The sequence below is a fragment of the Trachypithecus francoisi genome, unplaced genomic scaffold (assembly GCF_009764315.1).
Source record: "Trachypithecus francoisi isolate TF-2019V2 unplaced genomic scaffold, Tfra_2.0 Lachesis_group14, whole genome shotgun sequence".
NCBI classification, from domain to species: Eukaryota; Metazoa; Chordata; class Mammalia; order Primates; family Cercopithecidae; genus Trachypithecus; species Trachypithecus francoisi.
Genome location: NW_022681459.1, coordinates 38057014 through 38083082, shown reverse-complemented (window position 1 = coordinate 38083082; position 26069 = coordinate 38057014). Strand labels below are relative to the sequence as shown.

The window sequence follows — 26069 nt, the reverse complement described above, 5'->3', positions numbered from 1 at the left end:
CGTGTATGTTACTTGATAAGCAGTACACTGAGTCACTGCAGCAAACGCTTGTTAATTGGCTTATCCGTCCTGGCTCCACCACGCTGGTTTCCAGTCCCACAAAACTGGGTAGGCCAACTAGTTTTAGTGTTTGGCTACATTCATGGAATATGAGAGGTAGGATTAGCTCCAAAAATCACGTGCTCCCCTCCCTCCGTGTAGACAGGCACATTTTAAAAAGAAGGACCCAGTTCCCCATCCCCGGATCTCTAGACCTTCCACCTTAGCCGGTGCGCGCCAGCCCCAGGACCCTCTGCCAGCCCCCGGAGCAGCGCACGCAAGACGGGCCCGCCTCTCCCGCGCACCGGGCCGGGTGCCGGCAGCCCGCCAACTTGTCCCGGCTTGCAGCGCGCCGCGCACGTGACCCCGCCCCCTGCCATTGGTCCGGGCGCGAGGGGCGGGGCCGCCGCGGAGTGAGCGAGCCAAGCGCGACCTCATTAGACCGCGGGCTGCAGTCGGAGCGGCCGGGAGGTTCGCGCACTTGTAGGGGGTCGGTCGGAGGCGGGGAGGCCGGAGCTGCGGGCGTGGGGACCTGGCAGCTCCTGAAGCGCAAGCTGGCGGGCAGCAGGTGTGCGGGGCATCTGTGTCACGTGGCCGAACAGCCTGGGGCGCGCGGAGCCTGGCAGGGGGCGGGGCGCACGCAGGCCACACCCCCTTCAGACTCCAGCCCGGGCATTGGAGAGGGGCCAAGGCGAAGTGCACCTCTGGAAGGTCCAACGTGAAGGGTGGTTCAAAGGAGTATTAGGCACCCTCAAATTAGGGGAAAACTGGGGAGCACCCTCTCCTTCCCCAGGGTGGAGGTTTCTACAATTATAAGCGGGGAGCCGGTGCCCCTGAGGAAGGAGATCCTGAATGAGATTAAGATGGAGGGGCTTGGGATTCCGGGGAGCCCCAGGTCTCAGCTTGAAACGGTGGAGTCTGGGCAAATGAGCTCCTGTGAGGACCGTGGCTTCTGGGCCTGGCCCTGACCCAGATTGCAGTGAGAGTTCCCGCAAGCCCCGCCTCTTTCTGGGCCTCGTGTGTCCCGGCCGCCCGGCCGGGTGCGAGGCCTTACCCCTCTGGTCTGCTGCAGGATGGGCCTCTCCGCTGTGGCCCCGCTGTGGGGCCCCCCGGGGCTGCTCCTGGCCATCGCCCTGCACCCAGCGCTGTCGGTACCCCTGCGCCGGGACTACTGCGTGCTGGGCGCTGGGCCCGCGGGCCTGCAGATGGCCTACTTCCTGCAGCGCGCTGGACGCGACTATGAAGTGTTCGAGCGCGCCCCGCGGCCCGGCAGCTTCTTCACGCGCTTCCCGCGGCACCGCAAGCTCATCAGCATCAACAAGCGGTACACTGGCAAGGCTAACGCCGAGTTCAACCTCCGCCACGACTGGAACTCTCTGCTCAGCCACGACCCCCGGCTGCTCTTCAGACACTACTCACGTGCCTACTTCCCCGACGCCCGCGACATGGTGCGCTACCTGGGTGACTTCGCGGACACACTGGGGCTCCGTATCCAGTACAACACCACCATCGCCCACGTCACTCTGGACAAGGACCGACGGGCCTGGAATGGCCACTACTTCATCCTAACCGACCAGAAGGGCCAGGTGCACCAGTGCAGGTAAGGCCTGTGCCTGAGCTCACCTGCAGAAGCTAGGACCTTCCCCACACGAACCACACACCTTGATTGGCCAGTAAGTGTGGGAGGAATGGAAGAAGATGGGTATTTCGCTTTTTTTTTTTTTTTGAAACGGAGTCTCACTCTGTCGCCCAGGCTGGAGTGCAGAGCGGCACGAGCTCGGCTCACTGCAATCTCCGCCTCCCTGGTTCAAACGATTCTCCTGCCTCAGTCTCCCCAATAGCTGGGACTACAGGCACGCACCACCACAACTGGCTAATTTTTTATATTTTTGGTGGAGATGAGGTTTCACAATGTTGTCCAGGCTGGTCTTGAACTCCTGACCTCAGGAGATCCACCCACCTCAGCCTCCCCAAATGCTGGTATTACAGGTATGAGCCACTGCACCCAGCCTTCGATTCTATTTTTGAAATCACCCTGTGATCAAAGCATTCTTCTGCAGGCCGGCAGGATCTAAGTCCCCAGCTGCCCTCCCCTGGATGGCGATCCTTACCAATGGAAGGAGCAGGACTTTGAAATCAGGCCTATATGTGTTTAGACTCTGGCTCTGCTGCCTTTAGGAGCTTTTAGGCCACAGACCTGAAGAGCCTGTGCCTCCTCACCTGTAAAGCAGACCATGTACCACCTCCAGGTTGCTTGGAGGAGTCAGTAAGATGGTGCACAGGCACACTTAGTACAGGGCCTGGTACAGAATTACTTCTCAGTAGATAGATGCATCCATCAGAGGACTCCGAAAGGGGAAAGTAGAACATCAGGTTTCCTTTCATCACCAAGGGTGATACCTGGTCTGACTGTTGTGTTCACCGTTAGGTGAATTCTCCGTTTCTCATAATGTCATCTTCTCCTCTCTCACAGGGCAAAATTAACCCCCAGTACAGTGCTACGGAAAATATTGTGAGCTCAGGGAGAGGCAAGGGCAGAGCCTCTCAAGTGCACTGGGGTGAGGGTGTAAACAAATGAATGAATTAACAAATGAATGAATGAATGTCCTATTTTCTTTTAGCGGTCAGTGGTTGGAGTGAGGCAGGTGGGTGGGTGGGTCCAGGGAGTGGTTTTCACTTAGTGATCTTATAGCTAAGAGACTAAGCCATCTTTCCTTTGTCCCTGCCTGCAGCGTCCTCCTTGTAGCCACTGGTTTATCAGTCCCCAACCAGGTTGACTTCCCTGGCTCCGAAAATGTGGAGGGTTACGAGTCTGTGTCCATAGACCCTGAGGACTTTATAGGCCAGAATGTGCTGATCCTGGGCCGTGGGAACTCAGCCTTTGAGACGGCAGAGAACATCTTGGGTGTCACAAACTTTATCCACATGCTCAGCCGCTCCCGGGTCCGTCTGTCCTGGGCCACCCACTACGTTGGAGACCTCAGGTAGGCCACATCCCTGCGTGTGTGTTCTGTGCTGGGAGCCCAGAGTGTGGAAAGAGCCTCCCCAACCCTCCCCTGCCCTTCCTGACCCCAGCTGCACTGCCCAGCTTTCCTCTGAGTCTCTCTCCCTGCATTCTCTGTGGGCCCAGAGCCATCAACAATGGCCTGCTGGATACCTACCAGCTGAAGTCCCTGGATGGGCTGCTCGAGTCTGACCTGAGGGATCTGGCCATCCTGAAGGATAGCAAAGGCAAGTTCCATGTCACCCTGAAATTCTTCCTGGAAGAAGCCAGCACCAACCAGAGTGCCGACGCCATCACCCTCCCCCAGGACGACAATGACAACTTTGCCATGCGCGTGCCCTATGACCGGGTCATCCGCTGCCTGGGCTGGAACTTTGACTTCTCCATTTTCAATAAGTGAGTTCCATGCGGGAGGAGGTGGGCTCTCCTAGCAAACCCTCCTGACCTCCCTAGGGGAACACAGTGGCTGTTCAGTAGGCTGGCGACAGAGCTCTCAGGACAGCACCCTAAGAATGGATGTGAGTGCTGCCTAGTTTCCCTCCATGACATGAGCTCTCTGACCGTTGAGGGTCCCAGGTGGCCCTGAGGCCCTTGGTCCTGGAGCAGTACCAGCAGATCTTCATCGACATTGGGAGCCTCCACCTGTGAGATGGAAAGGCGGGCTCAGAGAGAATACAGAGGGGAATTTGCTGGAAGGCAGTGTAGTGTAGTGGCTGAGAGCACAGGTGCGGGAATTGTCTTAAGATTCTCAGTTTGCCAAATCTGTGACCTCGTTGAAAGTTCTTTAACCAGGCTGTGGCCCCGTATCCTCATCTCTAAAATGGGATTCAAAGTTTCTTTCTCATATGGTTATTGCGAGGATTAACATAAGAATATGCTTGGAGGCCGGGCGCGGTGGCTCAAGCCTGTAATCCCAGCACTTTGGGAGGCCGAGACGGGCGGATCACGAGGTCAGGAGATCGAGACCATCCTGGCTAACACAGTGAAACCCCGTCTCTACTAAAAATACAAAAACTAGCCGGGCGAGGTGACGGGCGCCTGTAGTCCCAGCTACTCGGGAGGCTGAGGCAGGAGAATGGCATAAACCCGGGAGGCGGAGCTTGCAGTGAGCTGAGATCCGGCCACTGCACTCCAGTCCGGGCGACAGAGCGAGACTCCGCTTCAAAAAAAAAAAAAAAAAAAAAAAAAAGAATATGCTTGGAGACTGGGTGCAGTGGCTCACACCTATAATCCCAGCACTTAGGGAGGCTGAGACAGGCAGATCACTTGAGGTTAGGAGTTCGAGACCAGCCTGGCCAACATGGTGAAACCCCCGTCTGTACTAAAAATATAAAAAAATTAACCAAGCCTGGTGGTGGGTGCCTGTAATCCCAGCTACTTGGGAGGCTGAGGTGGGAGAATCGCTGGAACCTGGGAAGCGGAAGTTGCAGTGAGCCGAGATCACGCCACTGCACTCCAGCCTGGGCGACAGAGCGAGACTCCGTCTCAAAATAAGAAGAATGTGCACAGATGCCAGGCACGGTGGCTCATGGTCTCACACCTGTAATCCCAGCAGTTTGGGAGGCCAAGGCGGGCGTATTACTTCAGTTCAGGAGTTCAAAACTCGCCTGGGCAACATGGTGAAACCCCATCTCTACAAAAAATACAAAAATTAGCTAGGTGTGTTGACACATGCCTGTGGTCCCAGCTACTCAGGAGGCTGAGGTGGGAGGACTGCTTGAGCCCAGGAGGTCGAGGCTGTGGTGAGCTAAGATCATGCCTCTGCATTCCAGCCTGGGCAACAGAGTGAGACCCTGTCTCAAACAAAAAAAGAGATGGCCGGGCACAGTGGCTCACGCCTGTAATCCCAGCACTTTGGGAGGCCGAGGTGGGGAGATCATGAGGTCAGGAGTCCAAGACCAGCCTGACCAACATAGTGAAACCCCGTCTCTGCCAAAAATACAAAAAATTAGCCGGGCATGGTGGCACGTGCCTATAATCCCAGCTACTCAGGAGGCTGAGGCAGGAGAATCGCCTGAACCTTGGAGGCGGAGGTTGCAGTGAGCCAAGATTGTGCCATTGTGCGCTCCAGCCCAGGCCACAGTGTGAGAGCTCTGTCTCAAAAAAAAAAAAAAAAAAGAGGAGAGAAAGAAGGAGAGATGGGGGAGAGAGAAAGAAAGGGAAGAAAGTGCTGGGAGCTAGGTGCAATGATGAGTACCTAGCTACTCAGGAGGCTGAGGCAGGAGGATCACTGGAGCCCAGAAGGTCAAGGTTGCAGTGTGCTATGATCGTGCCTGTGAATAGCAGCTGCACTCCAACCTGGGCAACATAATAAGACATAAGAGATAGGGATCTCTTAAAATAAATCAGAGAAAGTACTTGGCATGTATCATGTGCTCAATAAAATGTTAGTTGCTAAAGTTATTTATCATTGTATCTTCAAGGGCTGTTTTATGAAGCCTAGACTTTAAACATTGCTGCCAACCACCTCGGGAGGTTTGGTATCAAAGCAATATCCAGTCTTTCATTTGCCTTCTGACCAGGGTGCAGAAAGACAAAGGAGAAGCTGTTGTGCCTGTCCAGACCCTCCTTTCCATCGGCCTCCCAAAATGCTAGGATTACAGACGTGAGCCACTGCACCTGGCCTGACTTTGTTGTTTTTTTTTGTTTGTTTTTTTGTTTTTTTGTTTTTGTTTTTTGAGATAGTCTCACTCTGTTGCCCAGGCTGGAGTGCAATGGCATAATCTTGGCTCACTGCAACCTCTGCCTCCCAGGTTCAAGTGATTCTCCCTCCTCAGCCTCCCAAGTAGCTGGGATTACAGCCATGCACCACCACCCCCAGCTAACTCTTTGTGTATTTTTTCCATAAAGGTGGGGTTTCACCATGTTGGCCAGGCTGGTCTCGAACTCCTGACCTTGTGATCCACCCGCCTCGGCCTCCCAAAGTGCTGGGATTACAGGAGTGAGCCACCGCGCCCGGCCGACTTCATCTCCTTAAGTGGAGATGATAATACCCATCTGCTAGGTTTAAATGAGACGAGAAAAGTAAGGCACTCAGTGCCAGTAATAAGTGCCACTGTATACTTACCTGGCAGGAGAGATACCATGATCACGAAGGTGGTTTTCCCAGGGCGAGGCTTATCCATTGCACTCCAGATGTGCTGACCCCTGCGATTTCCCCAAATGTGGGAAACTCGACTGCATAATTTGTGGTAGTGGGGGACTGCGTTCGCGCTTTCCCCTAAAAAAAAAAAAAAAAATAAGTGCCACTGTAATAAGTGCCTCCTGGCTGGGTGCGGTGGCTCACACCTATCATCCCAGCACTTTGGGAGGCCGAGGCAGACGGATCACCTAAGGTCAGGACATCGAGACCAGCCTGGCTAACGTGGTGAAACCTTGTCTCTACTAAAACTACAAAAATGAGCTGGGTACAGTGGCAGGAACCTACAATCCCAGCTATTCGGGCGGCTGAGGCAGGAGAATAGTTTGAACCAGGAGGCAGAGGTTACAGTGAGCCAAGATCATGCCATTGTACTCCAGCCTGGGCGACAAGAGCGAAACTCCATCTCAAAACTAAATAAGTAAATAAGTGCCTCCCACATAGCAGCTATTTTCATCAGCAGCCCTTTCCACTGGCAGGTCTCTCCGACTTAACTCGGGAAATGCATTCGGCAAGAAGTACCCTCTAATTCGAGCTAGCTACGAATCCAAAGGAAGCCGGGGTCTGTTTATCCTGGGTACCGCCAGCCACTCGGTGGACTACCGGAAATCTGCTGGGGGCTTCATCCACGGCTTCCGATACACAGGTGAGCCCAGCTGAGAAGGCAGAACTGTCCCCAGACAGAACCACTCTCAGCATCCCAGGGCTTCTAAATCTACTCCTATGTCCAGAAGCATTAGGGGATTGCTTGTCAGTAGCTCATTGTCATAAATCATCTTGGGGAAGTGACAGCAGATTTTTGTGTTCTGAAGACACATCTAGGGAAGTAACAAATAAAGTGTAAAAGTCCACGCCTGTAGTCCCAGCTATTTGGGAGGCTGAGGCAGGAGGATCCCTTGAGTCCAGGAAGTCAAGGTTGCAGTGAGCCGTGATGATGCCACTGCACTCCAGCCTGGGCGACAGAGCAAGATCCGGTCTCAAAAATAAAATAAAACCAAGCGTAGGCCAGGTGTGGTGGCTCACACCTGTAATCGTAGCACTTTGGGAGGCCGAGGCAGGTGGATTGTTTCAGGCCAGGAGTTCAAGACCAGCCTGGGCAACATGGCAAAACCCTGTCTCTACTAAAAATACAAAAATTAGCCAGGAGTGGTGATGTATGCCTATAGTCCCAGCTACTCAGGAGGCTGGGATATGAGAATTGCTTGAACCCGGGAGGTCGAGGTTGCAGTGAGCCAAGATCACACCACTGCACACCAGCCTGGGTGACAGAGTCAGACCCTGTCTCAAAAAAAATTAAAATCAAGCATAAAAGTAGATACATCTGGAAGTGCTATGTTATGTGCATAAGCCCCAGACAGGTTAAGTATCATGTGTTGGCAGGAACGCTGAGCTTGAAGAATGTGAACCTGGTTCCTCCCCAGCTGGGTGGTCCTAGAGGCGAAGCGTCCAAGCCCCTGATGGACATCCTAACGTTACAGATGGAAATGAGGTGACCTCTCCACCATCGTGGGTCCATCGTGAGGGCTAAATAAGGCAATACCTGGCCACCAAGCAGCTATGAAGCTCCATGCCCATATAGACAATTTGGGTAGTGACACATTTCAATAAAAATTGCAATCGGGGCCAGACGCAGTGGCTAACACCTGTAATCCCAGCACTTTGGGAAGCCAAGGCAGAAAGATCACCTGAGGTTGGGCGTTTGAGACCAACCTGACCAACATGGAGAAACTCCGTCTATACTAAAAATACAAAATTAGCCGAGTGTGGTGGCGCATGCCTGTAATCCCAGCTACTCGGGAGGCTGAGGCAGGAGAATTGCTTGAACCTGGGAGGCGGAGGTTATAGTGAGCTGAGATCACACCATTGCACTCCAGCCTGTGCAACAAGAGCAAAACTCCGTCTCAGAAAAAAAAAAAAAATTGCAATTGGATTATATCAGTTCTTTTTCAAAACTCTCAGTACCAAGGGTATAAATTTTCTGCTAACTTGAGAATGTTTACAAAGAAAATACTAAAATATATTTTAAAAACATAATTCTATTTATTGCACTAAAATAATCCCCAACCAAAAATTGATATTTGTGATTTTAGGAATAAATGGGAAATAAAAGGAAGTGAGAGAAATGAATTCACACATGTTGGGTGACTTCAGTGGGTTGAGCACTGAACACACGACCCTGGCAGGGCCGCCAACACCCCAAAAGGTCGGTGTGAAATCTCCATTTTCCTCAGAGTGTGAAACTCTGAGGCTCAAGAGTTTTCGTGATTTTCTCACCATCATGGGAATTAAACTCCCAAGGCCAGGCGCTTTCTTGAAAGACACTTTCTACAAAGGTCTTCTCTTCTTTCATAGAAAGCAAACCGGTGCCCTCTCTGTGGAGAGGAGTCTCAAATGTTAGATGTGGCCAGGCGCGGTGGGTCACGTCTGTCATCCCAGCACTTTGGTAGACTGCGGTGGGCGGATCACCTGAGGGCAGGAGTTTGCGACCAACCTGGCCAATATGGTGAAATCCCATCTCTCATTAAAATAGAAAATTAGGCCGGGCGCGGTGGCTCAAGCCTGTAATCCCAGCACTTTGGGAGGCCGAGGCGGGCGGATCACGAGGTCAGGAGATCGAGACCATCCTGGCTAACATGGTGAAACCTCGTCTCTACTAAAAAATACAAAAAAAAAAAAAACTAGCCGGGCGCATTGGCAGGCGCCTGTAGTCCCAGCTACTTGGGAGGCTGAGGCAGGAGAATTACTTGAACCCGGGAGGCGGAGCTTGCAGTGGGCTGAGATCCGGCCACTGCACTCCAGCCCGGGTGACAGAGCGAGACTCCGTCTCAAAAAATAAAAAATAAAAAAATAAAAAAATAAAATAAAATAAAATAAAATAGAAAATTAGCCGGGCGTGGTGGCGGGCACCTATAATCCCAACTGCTCGGGAGGCTGAGGCAGGAGAATCACTTGAACCTTGGAGGTGGAGGTTGCAGTGAGCCAAGCCCACACCATTGCACTCCGGCCTGGGCAAGAAGTGCAACTCCGTCTCAAAAATAAATAAATAAATACAAATTAGATATTCCCTTTCCTGTGGTTAACCTTCTGAGAAGGACAGGGTATTGGTTGAAATTCACTCAGTGAGGCATACAATATTCAGTTAGGTGAGTCCATTTGAAAGAATGGAGTCAAAATCTTACAGCTGAGCTTTAAAAAATTAGTAGTAGTATTATTTTTTGAGACAGTGTCTTGTCCTTTTTCCCAGGCTGACGTACAATGGCGCCGTCTCAACTCACTGCAGCCTCAACTTCCCAGACTCAGGCCATCCTCCCACCTCAGCCTTCTGAGTGGCTGGGACTTCAGGCATGCACCACCACACCCAGCTAATTTTGTTGTTTTTATTTTTGTATGGTAAAGACAAGGTTTTGCCATGTTGCCCAGGCTGGTCTCAAACTCCCAAGCTCAAGCAATCCACCTACCTCAGCCTCCCAGAGTGTTGGGATTACAGGCATGAGCCACCATACCTAGCCTGAGCATCAAAAATGTGAAAATATAGGGAACTAGGGGGAGTAATCTTTATATTCTGCCACTCAAAGACATTCAACGTTTATATTTCTTTTTTCTTTTTAAAGACAGTAAGGCAGGCCGGATGTGGTGGCTCATGCCTATAATCCCAGCATTTTGGGGGGCTGAGGCCAGCAGATCAGCTTAGGTCAGGAGTTCGAGACCAGCCTGACCAACATGGTGAAACACCATCTCTACTAAAAATACAAAAATTAGCCAGGCTTGGTGGCATACACCTGTAATCCCTACTACTTGGGAGGCTGAGGCAGGAGAATCACTTCAATCCAGGAAGCGGAGGTTGCAGTGAGCCAAGATCGCGCCACTGTGCTCCAGCCTGGGCGACAGATTGAGACTCTGTCTCAAAAATAATAATAAAAATGAAGACAGTAAGGTGGACTTTATTCCAGGTTAGAAGACTACAATAATAGGTGTAGGGACCACTGCAGAGGGGTCTTACAGTACGGGGGCAAAGGATTGGACTCAACTCTGGGAGTCGGTTCCTCCTGGAATCCAGGAGGCAGAGGTTGCAGTGAGCCGAGATCGTGCCACTGCACTCCAGCCTGGGCAACAGAGCAAGACCCTGTCTTAAAAAAAAAAAAAAATATATATATATATATATATATATGGCTGGGCGCGGTGGCTCAAGCCTGTAATCCCAGCAGTTTGGGAGGCCGAGACGAGCGGATCACGAGGTCAGGAGATCGAGACCATCCTGGCTAACACGGTGAAACCCTGTCTCTACTAAAAAAAAAAAAAACAAAAAGAGCCGGGCAAGGTGGTGGGCGCCTGTAGTGCCAGCTACTCAGGAGGCTGAGGCAGGAGAATGGCATAAACCTGGGAGGCAGAGCTTGCAGTGAGCTGATCAGATCGCGCCACTGCACTCCAGCCTGGGCGACAGAGCGAGACTCTGGCTCAAAAACATAAAAAATAAAAAAATAAAATAAAATAAAAAATATTTTAAAAAAGAACTTAGAAACAGATGGATTTAGGCTATGAAAGAGAGGGTGAAATCAAAGATTTCCATAGGCGCATCTCTGATGGAAACAGAGCTGTGACGGGGGGAAGGTTTCTGGGGAAGGCTCTGTGTCAGACTTGATGTTCCTTATGTGAGGTGGGGTGGGTGGGACTCCCACGTACAGATGGCCTGAAGCAAGGGCAGATAGACTCTGGCCTGGAGACCAAATCCAGCTGTGCTCACTCCTTTGCCTGTTGTCTTGGCTGCTTTTATACTAGGGGTAGAATTGAGCAGCATCACTGAGTAGTATATGACCCACAAAGCAGAGAATATGGATTGTCTGGTCCTTTCCAGAACATACCTGCTGACCCAGCTTTAAAGGCAGCTGCCATCTCCTCCCCTCGTGTGTTCACCACCTACACATTTGCTCTGGGCCATGCGGACCAGTGTGTATGGCATTCTCAGGGGTTGATGAGGCCTGGGCATCCCTCCCAGTGACCAGAGATAAAATTGTAAGTGCAGCATGCCCTTCCTTCCTCTGGCTGTTCCAGTGCGTGCTGTTCACCGGCTCCTGGAGCACCGCCACCACAGTGTCGCCTGGCCTGCCACTGAGCTCCCCATCACACAGCTGACCAGCTCCATCGTGCGGCGTGTGAATGAGGCTTCTGGGCTCTACCAGATGTTCGGTGTGCTGGCCGACGTCATCCTGTTGAAGGAGTGAGTAGCCCGCCCCACCCTATTCCCCTTGGCCCAGCTTTCCCCACACACTGCATAGCGCTTCTCTTCCTATTCCAGGTGCGGGGTACCCAGTTCTTTCCTAAGATGAAGGCTGCTGGGGGGAACATGTCTGTTCTGGGGAAAAACAGTGCTATCAACTCTACAGACAGTCCTATGAGTGGCCATGGGCACATTAGTGAGCCTCTCTGAGCTCTTCTTCCTCATCTGCAAAATGGGGAAATTGTGCCTACCTTGCAGCAAGAAAGGAAAGAGTAAAGGTCACTTGTGGAAAGTGTTTGGCATCACGTGGATGAGCAGTAGTCAGAGGCAGCTGCGTGGATCTCAGAGCTCCCTCAGGCCAGGGCCTTGCCAGCCACCGTCATCAGAGTCAATTTAGAAATAAGCAGCAGATCACAGAGGATGGACAGTCCCTGAGAAGGAAACAGTGCAGGGCACAGAGGGGTGAGGGGCAAGGGGAGACAGGTGGCAGGGAGAAGCAAGGGAACAACCTTCAGTCAGAGGGAACAGCCCGATCCAAAGGAAGGATATGCTATAGCATACCAGGTTCAGGGACATGCAGGTAGCACAGCTGTACTCTGCACAAAACCCTCGCGTCACCCTCCATGCCCCTGCCCCTGTCTTTTTTCTTGAGGCAGAGTCTTGCTCTGTCACCCAGGCTGGAGTGCAGTGACATGATCTCGGCTCACTGCAATCTCCACCTCCTGGGTTCAAGCAATTCTCCTACCTCAGCCTCCCAAGTAGCTGGGATTACAGGCACCCGCCACCATGCCCGGCTAATTTTTTTTTTTTTTTTGACTCAGAGTCTCTCTGTGTCTTGCCCAGGCTGGAATGCAGTGGTGTGATCTTGGTTCACTGCAGCCTCCACCTCCCAGGTTCAAGCGATTCTCATGTCTCTCAGCCTCCTGAGTAACTGGGATTACAGGCGCATGCCACCACACCCAGCTAATTTTGTATTTTTAGTAGAGACTGGGTTTCACCATGTTGGCTAGGCTGGTCTGAAACTCCTGACCTCGGGTGATCTACCCACCTTGGCCTCCGAAAGTGCTGGGATTACAGGCATGAGTCAGCGTGCCCAGCACCCCTGTCTCGAATGACACCCGACATGCAAACAATTGGCAAGTCTTGTTACCTCTCCCTTCAGATGATGTCTGGAACCCAGCCAGCTCTCACCTGCTCTACCACCACCACCTCGGTCCCGATCACCAGGCTCTACCGCCTGCACCTATATGACAGCCGCCCCACTTGGCCTGGGGTCTGTTCCCAGCACAGTAACCAGAGTGGTCCTTAGAAACCTGAGGAATGCTGATCCTAGCTCTGCTTAGTCCTCCCCAGTGACCAACAGCATCACTTCTCAGGCCAGACGACCCCTCATGTCTCGTCATGGGAGGCACAGCCCTCCTTGACCTGACCTCTCAGGACTCTGATCCCCTCTCCTGCCCCTGCCCCTTGTTCACTCCTCTCAGCCATGTCGGCCTCTTCTGTTCCTTGAACACAAAGTGCTCACATACTCCTCAGGGCTTTTTCCTGACTGTTCTCTCTGCCTGGGACACTCTTTCCCCAGATATCCCATTCAGGTTACATGGAATTTTCTGGACTCTACCCCACATGTGTGTGAGAGCTCAGCTGAAACAGTAATGTTAAGTGAGGGGTGCACTGCTTGATTGACGCTCCTTAGAGGGGAGATACACGTGCACACATGCATGCTCACCCCTGTGCCTCACCCCTCACCTCTGCCACAGCACTGAGGGCCTCCCCCGTGTTGCCGTTCTCCCAGGAATGCCATGGCCTTTGAGTACCTGGAGGAGTTCCCCATACAGATGCTGGCCCAACTGGAGACACTCACAGGGAGGAAGGCGAGGCACGGGCTCTTCGTCATTAACATGGAATATGGCAGAAATTTCTCTGGCCCCGACAAGGACGTCTTCTTTGATGACCGGTCTGTGGGGCACACGGAAGATGCCTGGCAGTCTAACTTCCTCCATCCTGTCATCTACTACTACAGATACCTCCCCACCGGTGAGCAGGTCTCTGCCCTCCCCCAACCTGTGGGCTCCTCAGACCTCACCCTCTGCAGGGTTGCCTCCCACCCTGAAACCTTCACACACACGCTTAGCTGACCGGGGGATGGCTGTGGGACTCCGCCTAGAGACCACTTGAGCAGAAGGTCCAAGAACGATAAACAGTGCTTCCAGATTCTGACACATACTGTGACCGGCACAGAACACGCAAGGAGTGTCGTGCTGTCTGCCAGCCACTGTGTAGTAAGAGGGACACGGCCCTGCTGCAGGTCTCCAGAGGAGGCTGACCATGGTGGGGTAGGAGGGGTCTGAAGAGTGAGGGAACCGGAGCTGGTTAACATGGTACAGAGAAACTGGGCAAAATCCCTGGGCCTGTCCTTTTGTTACTGTGTGACCTTGGACCATTACTTAACCTCTCTGAGCCTCAACCTCTCCTCTGTAAAATGGGGATTACAACAGTACCTTTCTTGTAGGGTTCCATGAGGTTAACTCTAACAGCGTACACAGAATGCCAGCCCGGTGCAGGCACAGAGTAGCTACTGATAAATGAACAACCTCGGGAACGCTGAGCTTAAAGGGCAGTCAGGTGGAAGAGGGTGGTTTAAATGGGTTGTTCCCAAAGGCAGAAGTCGTGTCAGCAGGTAGCAACGACAGGGTGCAGGTCTGTGGTCAGTATAAGGAAGCACTAAGAGGCTGGGCACAGTGGCTCACGCCTGTAATCTCAGCACTTGGAGAGGGCAAAGCAAGCGGATTACAAGGTCAGGAGTTCAAGACCAGCCTGGCCAAAATGGTGAAACCCCATCTCTAAAAACGTGAAAAAAATACAAAAATTAGCTGGGCATGGTGGCCCATGCCTGTAATCCCAGCTATTCAGGAGGCTGAGGAAGGAGAATGGCTTGAACCAGGATCCAGGAGGCGGAGGTTGCAGTGAGCCAAGATTACACCACTGCACTCCAGCCTGGGCTACAGAGCAAGACTCTTTCCCAAAAAAAAAAAAAAAAAAAATGCTGGTCACAGTCGCTCACACCTGTAATTCCAGCACTTTGGGAAGCTGAGGTGGGCAGATCACGAGGTCAGGAAGTTGAGACCATCCTGGCCAACATGGTGAAACCCCGTCTCTAATAAAAATACAAAAATTAGTCGGGCGTGATGGCGGGCATCTGTACTCCCAGCTACTAGGGAGGCTGAGGCAGGAGAATCGCTTGAATCCAGGAGGCAGAGGCTGCAGTGAGCCAAGATTGTGCCATTGCACTCCAGCCTGGGCGACAGAGCAAGACTCTGTCTCAAAAAAAAAAGTTAAAGCTGTTCAGTGGGGAAATTGGTCACCTCCAAATTCAGGTTTCCCAGAATAGCGATGGCCAAGTCATGACTCGATGGCCATCTGACTGGGATACCACAGAAGGGAGTCCACACCAGCAGGAAGCTGAACTAGATGGGTGCTGAGACCCCTCGCCTCTGAGTCTTCTCACAGAAAGGCCAGTTTGAAAGCAGCCACAGCCAGGCGCAGTGGCTCACGCCTGTAATCCCCGCACTCTGGGAGGCTGAGGCAGCTGGGTCACCTGAGGTCAGGAGTTTGAGACCAGCCTGGCCAACATGGTAGAGACTAGAACCCCGTCTCTACCAAAAATGTAAAATATTAGCTGGGTGTGGTGGCGGGTGCCTGTAATCCCAGCTTCTCTGGAGATTGAGGAACAAGAATCGCTTGAACCCAGGAGGTGGAGGTTGCAGTGAGCCTAAATTGTGCCACTGCATTACAGCCTGGGCAATAGAGTGAGATTCTGTCTCAAATAATAATAAAAAATAAAAATAAAGCAACACAATAGATCTCAGTCCATGTGAGTGTTAGAGAAACGCCAGCCTGAAGTTACTAGTTTCAGCACTGCCTTCTGAAACCACAAGGGAAAAGCCTAGTTCCTCTTCCTCATGGCAGCTTTTCCAATATCTGCAGGTGGCTCTTGAACAGGCTGACCACAGCCCAGCCTGGGAGGCTGTCGGGAAAGCCGAGCACAAGCAAGTGAGGGAAGTGTTTTGGCTGTGTGGGATCCGTGCTGTGTCGGCCCGAGGAGGGGAAGCCCAGCCTGGCAGCTCTGACATGGCCCCTCTCTCCTCCCCACAGAACAGGAGGTGAGGTTCCGCCCTGCACACTGGCCCCTGCCTCGACCCACGGCCATCCACCACATCGTGGAAGACTTCTTAACAGACTGGACCGCCCCGATCGGGCACATCCTACCTCTGAGGCGCTTCCTGGAGAACTGTTTGGACACCGATTTGCGAAGCTTCTATGCAGGTAATTTAAGCTCCCAGGAGGACAAAGGGTCTAAGCTCGAGGTTGAAGAAAGGTCGCAGAGACCCAAGCCCCGTGGAGTTTCAGGACCCATATCTGGAAATCCAAACCCCAGACTACCATACCTGACAATGCCGTGGGCTAAATTACAATACACCTAAAAATACTGGATAATATATCTTCTTTTTTTTTTTTTTTTGAGACGGAGTGTCACTCTGTTGCCTAGGCTGGAGTGTAGTGGCGCAATCTCAGCTCACTGCAACCTCCGCCTCCCGGGTTCAAGCAATTCTCCTGCCTCAGCCTCCTGAGAAGCTGGGACTACAGGTGCATGCCACCATGCCCGACTAAGTTTTGTATTTTTTAGTAAAGACAGGGTTTCACCATATTGACCAGGCTGATCTCGAACTCCTGACCTCGTGATCAGCCTGCTTCAGCCTCCCAAAGTGTTAGGATTACAAGCGTGAGCCACCACTCCCAGCCGATAATATGTCTTTTCAAAAGAATTAACAGGGCAAGGCACCATGGCTCGCACCTGTAATCCTAGCACTTTGGGAAGCCGAGGCAGGTGGATCACAAGGTCAGGAGTTCGAGACCAGCCTGACCAACATGGTGAAACCGCATCTCTACTAAAAGTACAAAAATTAGCCAGGCATGGTAGCGCGCCTGTAGCCCCACCTACTCGGGAGGCTGAGGCAGGAGAATTGCTTGAACCCGGGAGGCGGAGGTTGCAGTGAGCCACGATCCACCAGTATTCCAGCCTGGGTGACAAAGGCAAAACTCCGTCTCAAAAAAAATAAAAAGGGGGCTGGGCACAGTGGCTCACACCAGTAATCCCAGCACTTTGGGAGGCTGAGGCGGGCAGATCACGAGGTCAGGAGATTGAGACCATCCTGGCTGACACGGTGAAACCCCGTCTCTACTAAAAATGCAAAAAAACTGGCCGGGCATTATGGCTGGCGCCTGTAGTCCCAGCTGCTCAGGAGGCTGAGGCAGGAGAATGGCGTGAACCCAGGAGGCAGAGCTTATAGTGAGCCGAGATCACACCACTGCACTCCAGCCTGGGCAATACAGCGAGACCCTGTCTCAAAAAAAAAAGAAAAAGGTTAGCAGGGGCTAGTAGTGATTTCTGTTTAAAAAAAAAAAAAAAAAAAAAAGAGATAGCTATGTACACATAAAGAACTGGCAGGGAAATAAGGGCACTTCCCAGAGGTCGGACCTGTAAAAAGCACTAAACCTGCTGAGCTGGACCCCTGCCAATCGTCAAGAGCCCAGAGTCTGGGTTTTAATGGACCACCCCTTGGGGTGGAAGACAGAGCTGGAGCAGGATGGGAGGCCTGTTTAGAGATACGCAAATAAAGCTTGGATCTCGGTAGGGAAGCTGGGAGCCAAAACCCTCCGAGGGAGGAGATAGATGAGACGCATGGTTTTGGCCCTAGATAGAGTGGGAGAGAAAATCTCTGAAAATATCCAACCAGTAGGCCCCACTTGTGTAAATTTGGGACCAAACTTCATGAGATCATTGAGCTGTAGAAATCACAGAAGCAAATGCACACCTTCTCAAAAAATACACTTTTAGGCCAGGTGCAGTGGCTCATGCCTGTAATCTCAACACTTTGGGAGACCGAGGTGGGTGAATCACCTGAGGTCAGGAGTTCGAGACCAGCCCTGGCCAACATGGTGAAACCCCATTTCTACTAAAAGTATAAAAATTAGCTGGGGGTGGTGGCAGGCGCCTGTAATCCCAGCTACTTGGGCGGCTGAGGCGGGAGAACCGCTTGAACCCGGAAGGCGGATGTTGCAGTGAGCCGAGATCATGCCACTGCACTCCAGCCTGGGCAACAGAGCGAGACTCCCTCTCAAAAACAACAACAAACAACAAAAAGCCAGGGTGTGTGAGGGAGTGAATTCCAATCCTGAGTTGTGGGTTCCACCGGTGCATCATCCCAGGCCCTTTAGCCTCCTGTCTCCCACTTTCTAGACACTGTTTAACTGTTCAGGCCACTGTGTGCTGCTGCCTTGGACTGGAGAGAATACCCGCAGCAGAAGGCCGGCTGGCATGGTGGCCGCTGTCCCTCCGTTCTGTAGCTGATGTGCAGCTGCTAGTGCTGGCCCCAGATTCTGCTGAGCCCCTGCAGAGGGGATGATGTAGTCAGAAGGTGGTGCCTGCCAAATGGCCACCTTGCTGCCCTCCCAGTCTTCCCGCTGTCCTCTCGTGCATCTGCTGTCTTCCCTGCTTGGAGAGGATTGCCATGGCCTGGCCAGCCAGGGGCCTCCATGCTAAGAGTCAGAAAGAAACAGGAAGTCGTATTTCTGGAGCACCTTTCAGCCTGGTCACCCATGGAAGCCTCACGACATCCTTTGTACTGTGTCCATTTTCCACTTGAGATAGAGGGGCTCAGGCGAGAAGGCTCACTCAGAGTTACAGAAGGACTCCAGCCCATTCCTGACTCTCCGTCTGCCCTCCTTGTCTCTGACGCCCTCAGAAGTCTGAGCCCCTATCTGCATCAGCTTTTCTGTTTGTTTAAAGTCTTATAAGTACTTGGCTAAAAGACTTTTTCTCACTGTATTAGTCTGTTCTCACATTGCTGTAAAGAAATACCTGAGACTGTGTAACTTACAAAGAAACAGGTTTAATTGGCTCATAGTTCTGCAGGCTGTATAGGACACATGGCAGCATCTATTTCTGGATGCTGGATCACGCCTGTAATCCCAGCGCTTTGGGAGGCCGAGACAGGCAGATCACTTGAGGTCAGGAGTTCGAGACGAGCCAGGCCAACATGGTGAAACCCAGTCTCTATTTAAAAAACAAAAAAATTGTCGGCCGGGCGCGGTGGCTCAAGCCTGTAATCCCAGCACTTTGGGAGGCCGAGACGGGTGGATGACGAGGTCAGGAGATCGAGACCATCCTGGCTAACACGGTGAAACCCCATCTCTACTTAAAAAATACAAAAAACTAGCCGGGCGAGGTGGCGGGCGCCTGTAGTCCCAGCTACTCCGGGGGCTGAGGCAGGAGAATGGCGTAAACCCGGGAGGCGGAGCTTGCAGTGAGCTGAGATCCGGCCACTGCACTCCAGCCTGGGCGACAGAGCCAGACACCGTCTCAAAAAAAAAAAAAAAAAAAAAAAAAAAAAAAAAAATTAGCTGGGTGTGGTGGCGGGCGCCTGTAGTCCCAGCTACTGGGGAGACTGAGGCAGGAGAGTCACTTGAACCCAGAAGGCAGAGGTTGCAGTGAGCTGGGATCGTGTCACTGAGGGAGACTCTGCCTTAAGAAAAAAAAAAAGAAAGAAACCGTTCCCATGATGCAGTCACCTCCCAACAGCCCCACCTCCAACATTAGAGATTCTATTTCAACATGAGATTTGGGTGGGGACACAGACCCAAACTGTATCACCCACCTTCCCTATTCCCTACCTTCATTCTCATTCCCACAAGGAACTCCCAGCTCTAGTGGTTGTTTTTTTTTAGTAGCTTCTCCCTCCGCGCGGCTTCTTTTGGTTATTTCTTCATATTTCTTTTTTTTTTTTTTTTTTTTTTGAGACAGAGTCTCTGTCACCCAGGCTGGAATGCAGTGGCATGATCTTGGCTCACTGCAACCTCTGCCTCCTGGCTTCAAGCGATTCTCTTGCCTCAGCCTCCCGAGTAGCTGGGACGACAGGCGTTCATCACCACGCCTGGCTAATTTTTGTATTTTTACTGGAGACGGGGTTTCTTTCTCATTGTGTTGGCCAGGCTGGTCTCGAAGTCCTAACCTCAGGCGATCCACCCACCTCGGCCTCCCAAAGTTCTGGGATTAAGGCGTGAACCACCACGCCTGGCCGTTTCTTCATATTTCTACGTGATAAGTATCCACAGCTATCTTATGATTGGCCAAATTTGATGCATGCACCAGCTTTCTGTTGTGGGACAGGTGAGGATATACCCATTTATCTTTCTATCCCCCACACTGTTTAGCTCAGAACTTTGCACGTGGTATTTGCAACTCAGATGTGGAGGGAATGTGTCTTTGCAGGCAGATCTGATTTCACAGCGGGACTGACCACTGAGTTCCCAGCTGCACCAGGTCCAGGGTCTGTTCATGAGGGCCGGAGCCCCAACCCCAGTGTGGCTGCCTGCAGAGTACCAGGCTCAGCCCTGATCTCTGGGAGCTGAGGCATTGCTGTGGTTTACTTTCATTTTGGAGCCTTGTTCTTCCAGAGTGTCAAGGCAGCCCCCTGCCCTGGAGCCTCATGGAGGGTCATGATTCATGACCTACTCAAGTTGGATGTGAGATGCCCAGAAAGGTCAGCTCCCAGTTTCAAGGGATGGAAGATACCAGGCGAGGCCTGCAGTGAAGCCCCCATACCTGGCATTGGCAGCTCCCCTTCCTGCACCCCTCCCCACACGTCCCAGCCTGGCTCATTCTCTTCATTTTGCTTTTATGTAGAGTCCTGCTTCCTGTTCGCCCTCACGCGCCAGAAGCTGCCACCCTTTTGCCAGCAGGGGTACCTGAGGATGCAGGGACTCATGAGTACTGAGAGCCTTTGGCATCACAGAGTGGAGAGCAGGCTTCTACGGGACGATGCCCCCACGGGCAGGGACCTGGAGGACAGCAGCCAGCAGCCTGGAGACCAAGAGCTACTAGGTGCCCCCCTGGCTCCAGGGCCCCTGGCTCAGTCCCTCGATAGCAACAAGGAGGAGCTCTGACTGTCCCTTCCTAGGCTGTGGGCACAGTGGCCAGGTCTCCCCACCCAGGCCCATGGTTAGTTCCTCTTTCCCCGCAACCTCACGCTCCCACCGGTGCGCGATTGCCAAAGACCACTCAGATCATGGCAGTGACTGCACCAAAGCCACCAGACGGCACGTGAGGGCTGCAAGTCGGGGATATGGTGGTCTCCTCCCTCCTGTCTGGGGGCAGAAGAAGGGCATCCTCCGCCAGGTGTGAGCTGCCTTCCTCAGCCCAGCTTCTCTGCAGTGGAGCGATCGCTGAGCCCCAGGCCAGCCTGGTTCTGCCCCCTCTCAAGTGCTCCTCTTCCTTCCAGGCCCCTCCTCAGATGGGCCTGCGTCCCGCCTGTGGAGCGCTTCACAGGGGAAACCCATCTGCATCTTAAGGGTTTGTGGCAAGCGCTTTAAAACAAAAACTCTCATATCCTCAACAACCATAACGGGCAGTTACGATTGTTGCCCCAGATGACTGCTGAAGACGCCAGCTGAGAGATGTCAAGTAATTCCCAGGGACCCCCTGCTGCGAGTCCCCGTCTGTGTCACTTGCCACACACTGCCTCAACTCCGCCCCGTTTTCAGCAGTATTTGAACTTAGCTACGGAGCCCAAGAGGGTCAGCCTTGCTTATCATCGTAGGCCCAGCAGGCTGCTCTCCAGCAGCAATAGGACAGCTCCCTGAAAGCCATCTTATCTCAGCAACTTTCTCCTTGAGCAGCAGGATTCAGAGCTGCTCTCCCCAATTGCACCCCCTGACCCATCTTCCAACTGGCTCTTCTCCCCACCCTACTCCCTGCCCTCTGCCATCCTGAACCATGCCTTGCTTCTAACTTGCCTGGTCAAGTTTTGTAAAATGTATCCTGCTGTCTCTGTGGTGGGCACCCATATGTGCTCACCATGTGTAAGGTGACATTTCCTAATGCCTTTATGTGATAATGATGATGAATTTGGTTCCTGGTCTCTGCTTCATTGTCCTTCCTCACCAGCAGTCTGCACTCTCCCGTCGGGCATCTTAGTCTCATTTATAAGGGCATACCATAATCACAATGATTTTTCAAAGCCCAGGATCATAGGTGATTGCTTTTTCACTAGTTCTTACTAGCTCTTCATGTATCCACTCAGAATTCCAAGGACAATCCCAGCACGTTGGGAGGCCCAGGCAGGCAGATCACCTAAGGTCAGGAGTTTGAGACCAGCCTGACCAACATGGAGAAACCCCATCTCTACTAAAAATACAAAATTAGCCAGGCGTGGTAGCACATGTCTATAATCCCAGCTACTTGAGAGGCTGAGGCAGGAGAATCACTTAAACCCGGGAGGCAGAGGTTGCGGTGAGCCGAGATAGCGCCATTGCACTCCAGCCTGGGTAACAAGAGGGAAACTCCGTCTCAAAAAATAATTAAATTAAAATAAAGCATGCACTGGGTGCAGTTGCTCACACCTGTAATCCCAGCACTTTGGGAGGCTGAAGCGGGCTAATCATCTGAGCTCAGGAATTCAAGACCAACCTTGCCAACATAGCAAAACCTGGTCTCTACTAAAGATAAAAAAAATTAGCTGGGCATGGTGGTGCATGCCTATAATCCCAGCTACTTGGGAAGCTGAGGCAGGAGAATCGCTTGAACCTGGGAGGCGGAGGTTGCAGTGAGCAGAGACTGAGCCACAGCACTCCAGCCGAGGTGACAAAGCAAGGCCTGCAGTGAAGCCCCCATACCCCATCTCAAGAAAATGAAAATAAAGTATGCTACAACAAAAGTGAAAAAAAGTTCCAAGAACCCAGGCTTTCTGGATCCAAAGCTCTTTCATGGGGATGTCCTCTTCCCCTCTTGGCTAGGTGCAGACTTTTTTCTTTTTTCTTTTTCTTTTTTTGCAATGGAGTTTTGCTCTTGTCACCCAGGCTGGAGTGCAATGGCATGATCTTGGCTCACTGCAGCTTCTGCCTCCCGAGTCCCAACGATTCTCCTGCCTCAACCTCCTGAGTAGTTGGGATTACAAGCACCTGCCACCACACCCAGCTTATTTTTGTATTTTTAGTAGAGACACAGTTTCACCATGTTGGCTAGGCTGGTCTCAAACTCCTGACCTCAGGTGATCCACCTGTCTCAGCCTCCCAAAGTGTTGGGATTACAGGTGTGAGCCACCATGCCTGGCCCAGTTCAGACTTAACCATCTGGCCCCACTGTCTGCAGACACAGTTCCCTCCAGTTCTCAAATTACAGGAAGAGGACTCCAGTAGCCTTATTCTGTCAGGGACAAATTATTTACCCCATGATAATGTAGGATATAATAAATTCCTCTTCAAAGGTTTTAGCCTGTAAATTGTTAAATACAATGAGTTCTGAGATCCTCTCCAACGAACCAATGTATCAGTGTGTTCAGCTCCCCTGTTCTTTGTTCTTCATTTTAATTTCCTCATTCTTTATGTCTCCTTGCCCCTAGTTTCCGTAAACAACCCCCTCCTAGCCTCTGTCACCTGCTCTGACCTGAGTCACCTTTAGTCACCTGGTCCGGAACTGTCTTTCCCATCAAAACTGCTCAGCCCACCACCCCGGCTCATACCCCTGCTCTCTTTGAAATAGCCAATAGGAATTAGCTTAGATTGTGTGGTCCAATCCTAGCCAATAGGGGAACAACACAGCAGTAGGGGCTACCTGCATCACGGATAAGAACCCCTTCCCCTCCCTTGTCCAGGTGTGCTCTCGCCATTGTACCATCCACGAGATGCACCCTTCTATAGAAGTAAAATTGCCTTGCTGAGAAAATTTGAGTGCTGTTTCTTTTGTGGCAACGAAAATTTATTTCTAACAATTTTGGGGTCTTGTTTGGGATTCCCATTCTCCTCTGAGGAGGGTCGAGACCTCTCCCATGAGGAGGCATGCCCCGCTGCCTTGTTGCGGTGGTCACAGGGGTAAGGAATCGAGACCCACCAGTGTGACAAGTAAACCTATACTCTCAGCAATGTGGAAGGAAACCGGCTGGTTCTTTCCTGGGGGAAAGGATCCTCACATACCACAGTGACCAAATAACTCTCTGCACAGACCAAGGTAAGAAACATCGCAGGGGCGACAAAGTATTTCCTTGGTGGTCAGGATATTCTGGGGGTTGAAAGTGTGCATGAATGCAAGGAGCCTCCAGCAGGTGGAGCTAAAGGATAGGCGAGACATCTCCAATAGGAGCGATGGAGCCTAACCAGGACCCAAGATGGGAAATGCCCCAAGTAAGGTAAGAGATAAAAAGGAGAAAGCTAGCAACAATAATATTCCCCCTAATAATCCCCTAGGCCTAATGTTAAAATATTAGAAGGATAATGAAAGGACCAAAAAAAAAAAAAAAAAAAGCAGCTGCTGTCCCAGACCCTTCTCCTATCCCTGTTGTCCCCTTTCTTATAATCCTGTCTCTTGAGAATCATCCCAAGAGCCCACTCACTAGCAGCCTAAGCACCTTTCCCTAAAAGGACTTCAACGCAAGATAGAGCAATGTAAAAAAGAGACTCAGAACTTCGCTTTCCCCCTCTTCTCAGGGGAAGAAAGAGGCATGATCCATAGAGCTGCTATGGGAGCCTAGGAACATGAACACCCTCCTGGCCAAAACATTCCTACAACAGATCAAAAAATTCCCACCCAAGACCCCCAGTGGGCCAATAACAACACAGTCCACCGAGAAAATATGCAGGACTTTAGGGAATTGATGATAAAGGGGACTGAAGAATCAGTACCCCGAACTCAGAATCTTACCCGAACATTTGATATACAACAAGGGAAAGATGGGGCCGGGCGCGGTGGCTCAAGCCTGTAATCCCAGCACTTTGGGAGGCCGAGACGGGCGGATCACGAGGTCAGGAGATCGAGACCATCCTGGCTAACCTGGTGAAACCCCGTCTCTACTAAAAAATACAAAAAATTAGCCGGGCAAGGTGGCGGGCGCCTGTAGTCCCAGCTACTCGGGAGGCTGAGGCAGGAGAATGGCGGGAACCCGGGAGGCGGAGCTTGCAGTGAGCTGAGATCCGGCCACTGCACTCCAGCCTGGGCGACAGAGCGAGACTCCGTCTCAAAAAAAAAAAAAAAAAAAAATACACGGGAAAGATGAAGGGCCTATAGGATTTTTAGACAGATTAAAGGAACAAATGAGAAAATACACTAGTCTAGGTCTTGAGAATCCTCTTGGGCAGTGAATGTTAAAACTTCATTTTGTCACTAACAGTTGGCCAGATATTAACAAGAAATTACAAAAGATGGAGAACTAGAAAGATAAACCTATAGACAAGCTTCTAAGAGAAGCCCAAAAACTATATATAAGAAAAAATGAAGAAAAACAAAAGCAGAAGGCAAAAATTCTGCTGTCCACCATACAACAAAGTACCCAGGGGGCCAGAACCTATAAAAACCTAGACCCCTACTCTCCAGGCAATATAAAGGGTATGAAAGAGTAAAGCCAGGAGACTCAAAGGTAGAGAAAAAAAACTTAGAGGAGAGAAAAAGACTGACAGAACAGAGGCAAAAAGAGCGAGGTAAAGGACTCAGAGAAAGAGTCAGAGGCAGAGAGAAAGGCAAAGAGGGAGTCAGCATCAAAGAGAAAGAGGCAGAGAGAAAGAGGCAAAGAGGGAGTCAGAGAGAGAGAAAGAGGCAGAGAGGGAGACAGAGAGAAAGAGGCAAAGAGGGAGTCAGAGAGAGAGAAAGAGGCAGAGAGGGAGAGGCAAAGGGAGAGAAAGAGGACAAAACAAATATTTCAAATTAAAAGTAAGTCACTTCAAAAGAGAATGTCCCAAATGGGAAAAAGAACAAAAGTCATACATAAAAGCAAATCAGCTAATATTAAATTTCTGTTTATCCCAGAGGCAGGAACAAACCTATTAGAGAGATTTAATGCTAAAATTTGGCATAGGCCTCTATATTAATCAGGGAAAATTCCTCCCCTCCTTAAACTTGCTCACCACCACAGACAACTCATTCATCCCAAGGTATGGTCAAAAGAGGAGAACCGAGGAAAGTTACAGATTCCTCGGTTTCATGTTAAATTAAAAACCCCTGGGGAAGTAGTAAAGAAGGCAATGTATCCTATTCCTTTCAAGGCCAGAGTATTTAAAACCTATAGTTGATAATTGAAGGTCTTCTCCATGATGAACATGTTAAACCCTGTATGTCTCCCTATAACACTCCAATACTGCCTGTAAAGAAGCCAGACAGGTCATACTGGTTAGTGCAAGACCTTAGAGCTATTAATCAGATATCCAAACAGGCTACCATTTCTTAGCTGTACCACTAGCCCAGTTTGCAGCTAGGGAAAACCTAGGACACATGGAGTTAAATGCTGGAATAAGCCAGACCTTATCTGCACTTCTGTCTAGGTCCTAGGCTCTACACCTGGCACATAATTAAAATCCCAAACTTATAAGGTTTTCAACAAAAGCAAAGTTTGCTAAAAGTTAACAGTGTAACATGTATTCTCCTAACTTCTAATCTTGTGGCCTTAGGCAGTCTAGTCCCCGGACGCAAAGGAAGTTCACTTTGGAAAATAACAGTTATCATTTTTGACATTAAAAAAAGGAGAATTATGTGAAAAGAATCTCATGGTAAATTCTTGTCCTAAAGTAAAAAAGAATCTCATATGGTAAATTTTTGTCCTAAAGTAAAAAGAATTTCATATGGTAAATTC

At 51.1% G+C, this 26069-nt stretch overlaps 1 protein-coding gene and 1 non-coding gene across 4 annotated transcripts; both read left to right on the top strand.

The window, feature by feature from the left end:
* The first annotated feature begins 434 nt into the window (after positions 1–434).
* Positions 435–23179, top strand: FOXRED2 (FAD dependent oxidoreductase domain containing 2). 3 transcript variants are annotated; one of them, XM_033232831.1, is made up of 9 exons: positions 435–607; positions 1112–1639; positions 2772–3023; positions 3170–3439; positions 6662–6828; positions 11232–11397; positions 13193–13434; positions 15553–15723; positions 20144–23179. In XM_033232831.1, the coding sequence occupies exons 2-9, from the start codon at positions 1113–1115 to the stop codon at positions 20401–20403; spliced, it is 2055 nt and encodes a 684-aa protein (XP_033088722.1). In that variant the 5' UTR covers positions 435–607; position 1112; the 3' UTR covers positions 20404–23179. The 3 variants fall into 3 exon arrangements, with proteins under 3 accessions (XP_033088722.1, XP_033088723.1, XP_033088724.1); XM_033232832.1 differs by lacking the exon at positions 20144–23179 and adding an exon at positions 17718–18468 and having other exon boundaries at positions 435–1639; XM_033232833.1 differs by lacking the exon at positions 20144–23179 and adding an exon at positions 17699–17821 and having other exon boundaries at positions 435–1639.
* On the top strand, positions 6103–6266 carry LOC117096796. The gene has a single exon (XR_004442642.1). It is a non-coding gene; the product is annotated as a U1 spliceosomal RNA (small nuclear RNA).
* Positions 23180–26069: the final 2890 nt, after the last annotated feature.

What these genes read in the sequence shown, in the direction of transcription:
- FOXRED2 (XM_033232831.1), top strand. Translation starts at nt 1,113, where the DNA reads ATGGGCCTCTCCGCTGTGGCCCCGCTGTGGGGCCCCCCGGGGCTGCTC. An exon ending in CACTACGTTGGAGACCTCAG is followed by an intron (nt 3,024 to 3,169) that starts GTAGGCCACATC and finishes CTGTGGGCCCAG; the next exon opens with AGCCATCAACAATGGCCTGC. An exon ending in GACTTCTCCATTTTCAATAA is followed by an intron (nt 3,440 to 6,661) that starts GTGAGTTCCATG and finishes TTCCACTGGCAG; the next exon opens with GTCTCTCCGACTTAACTCGG.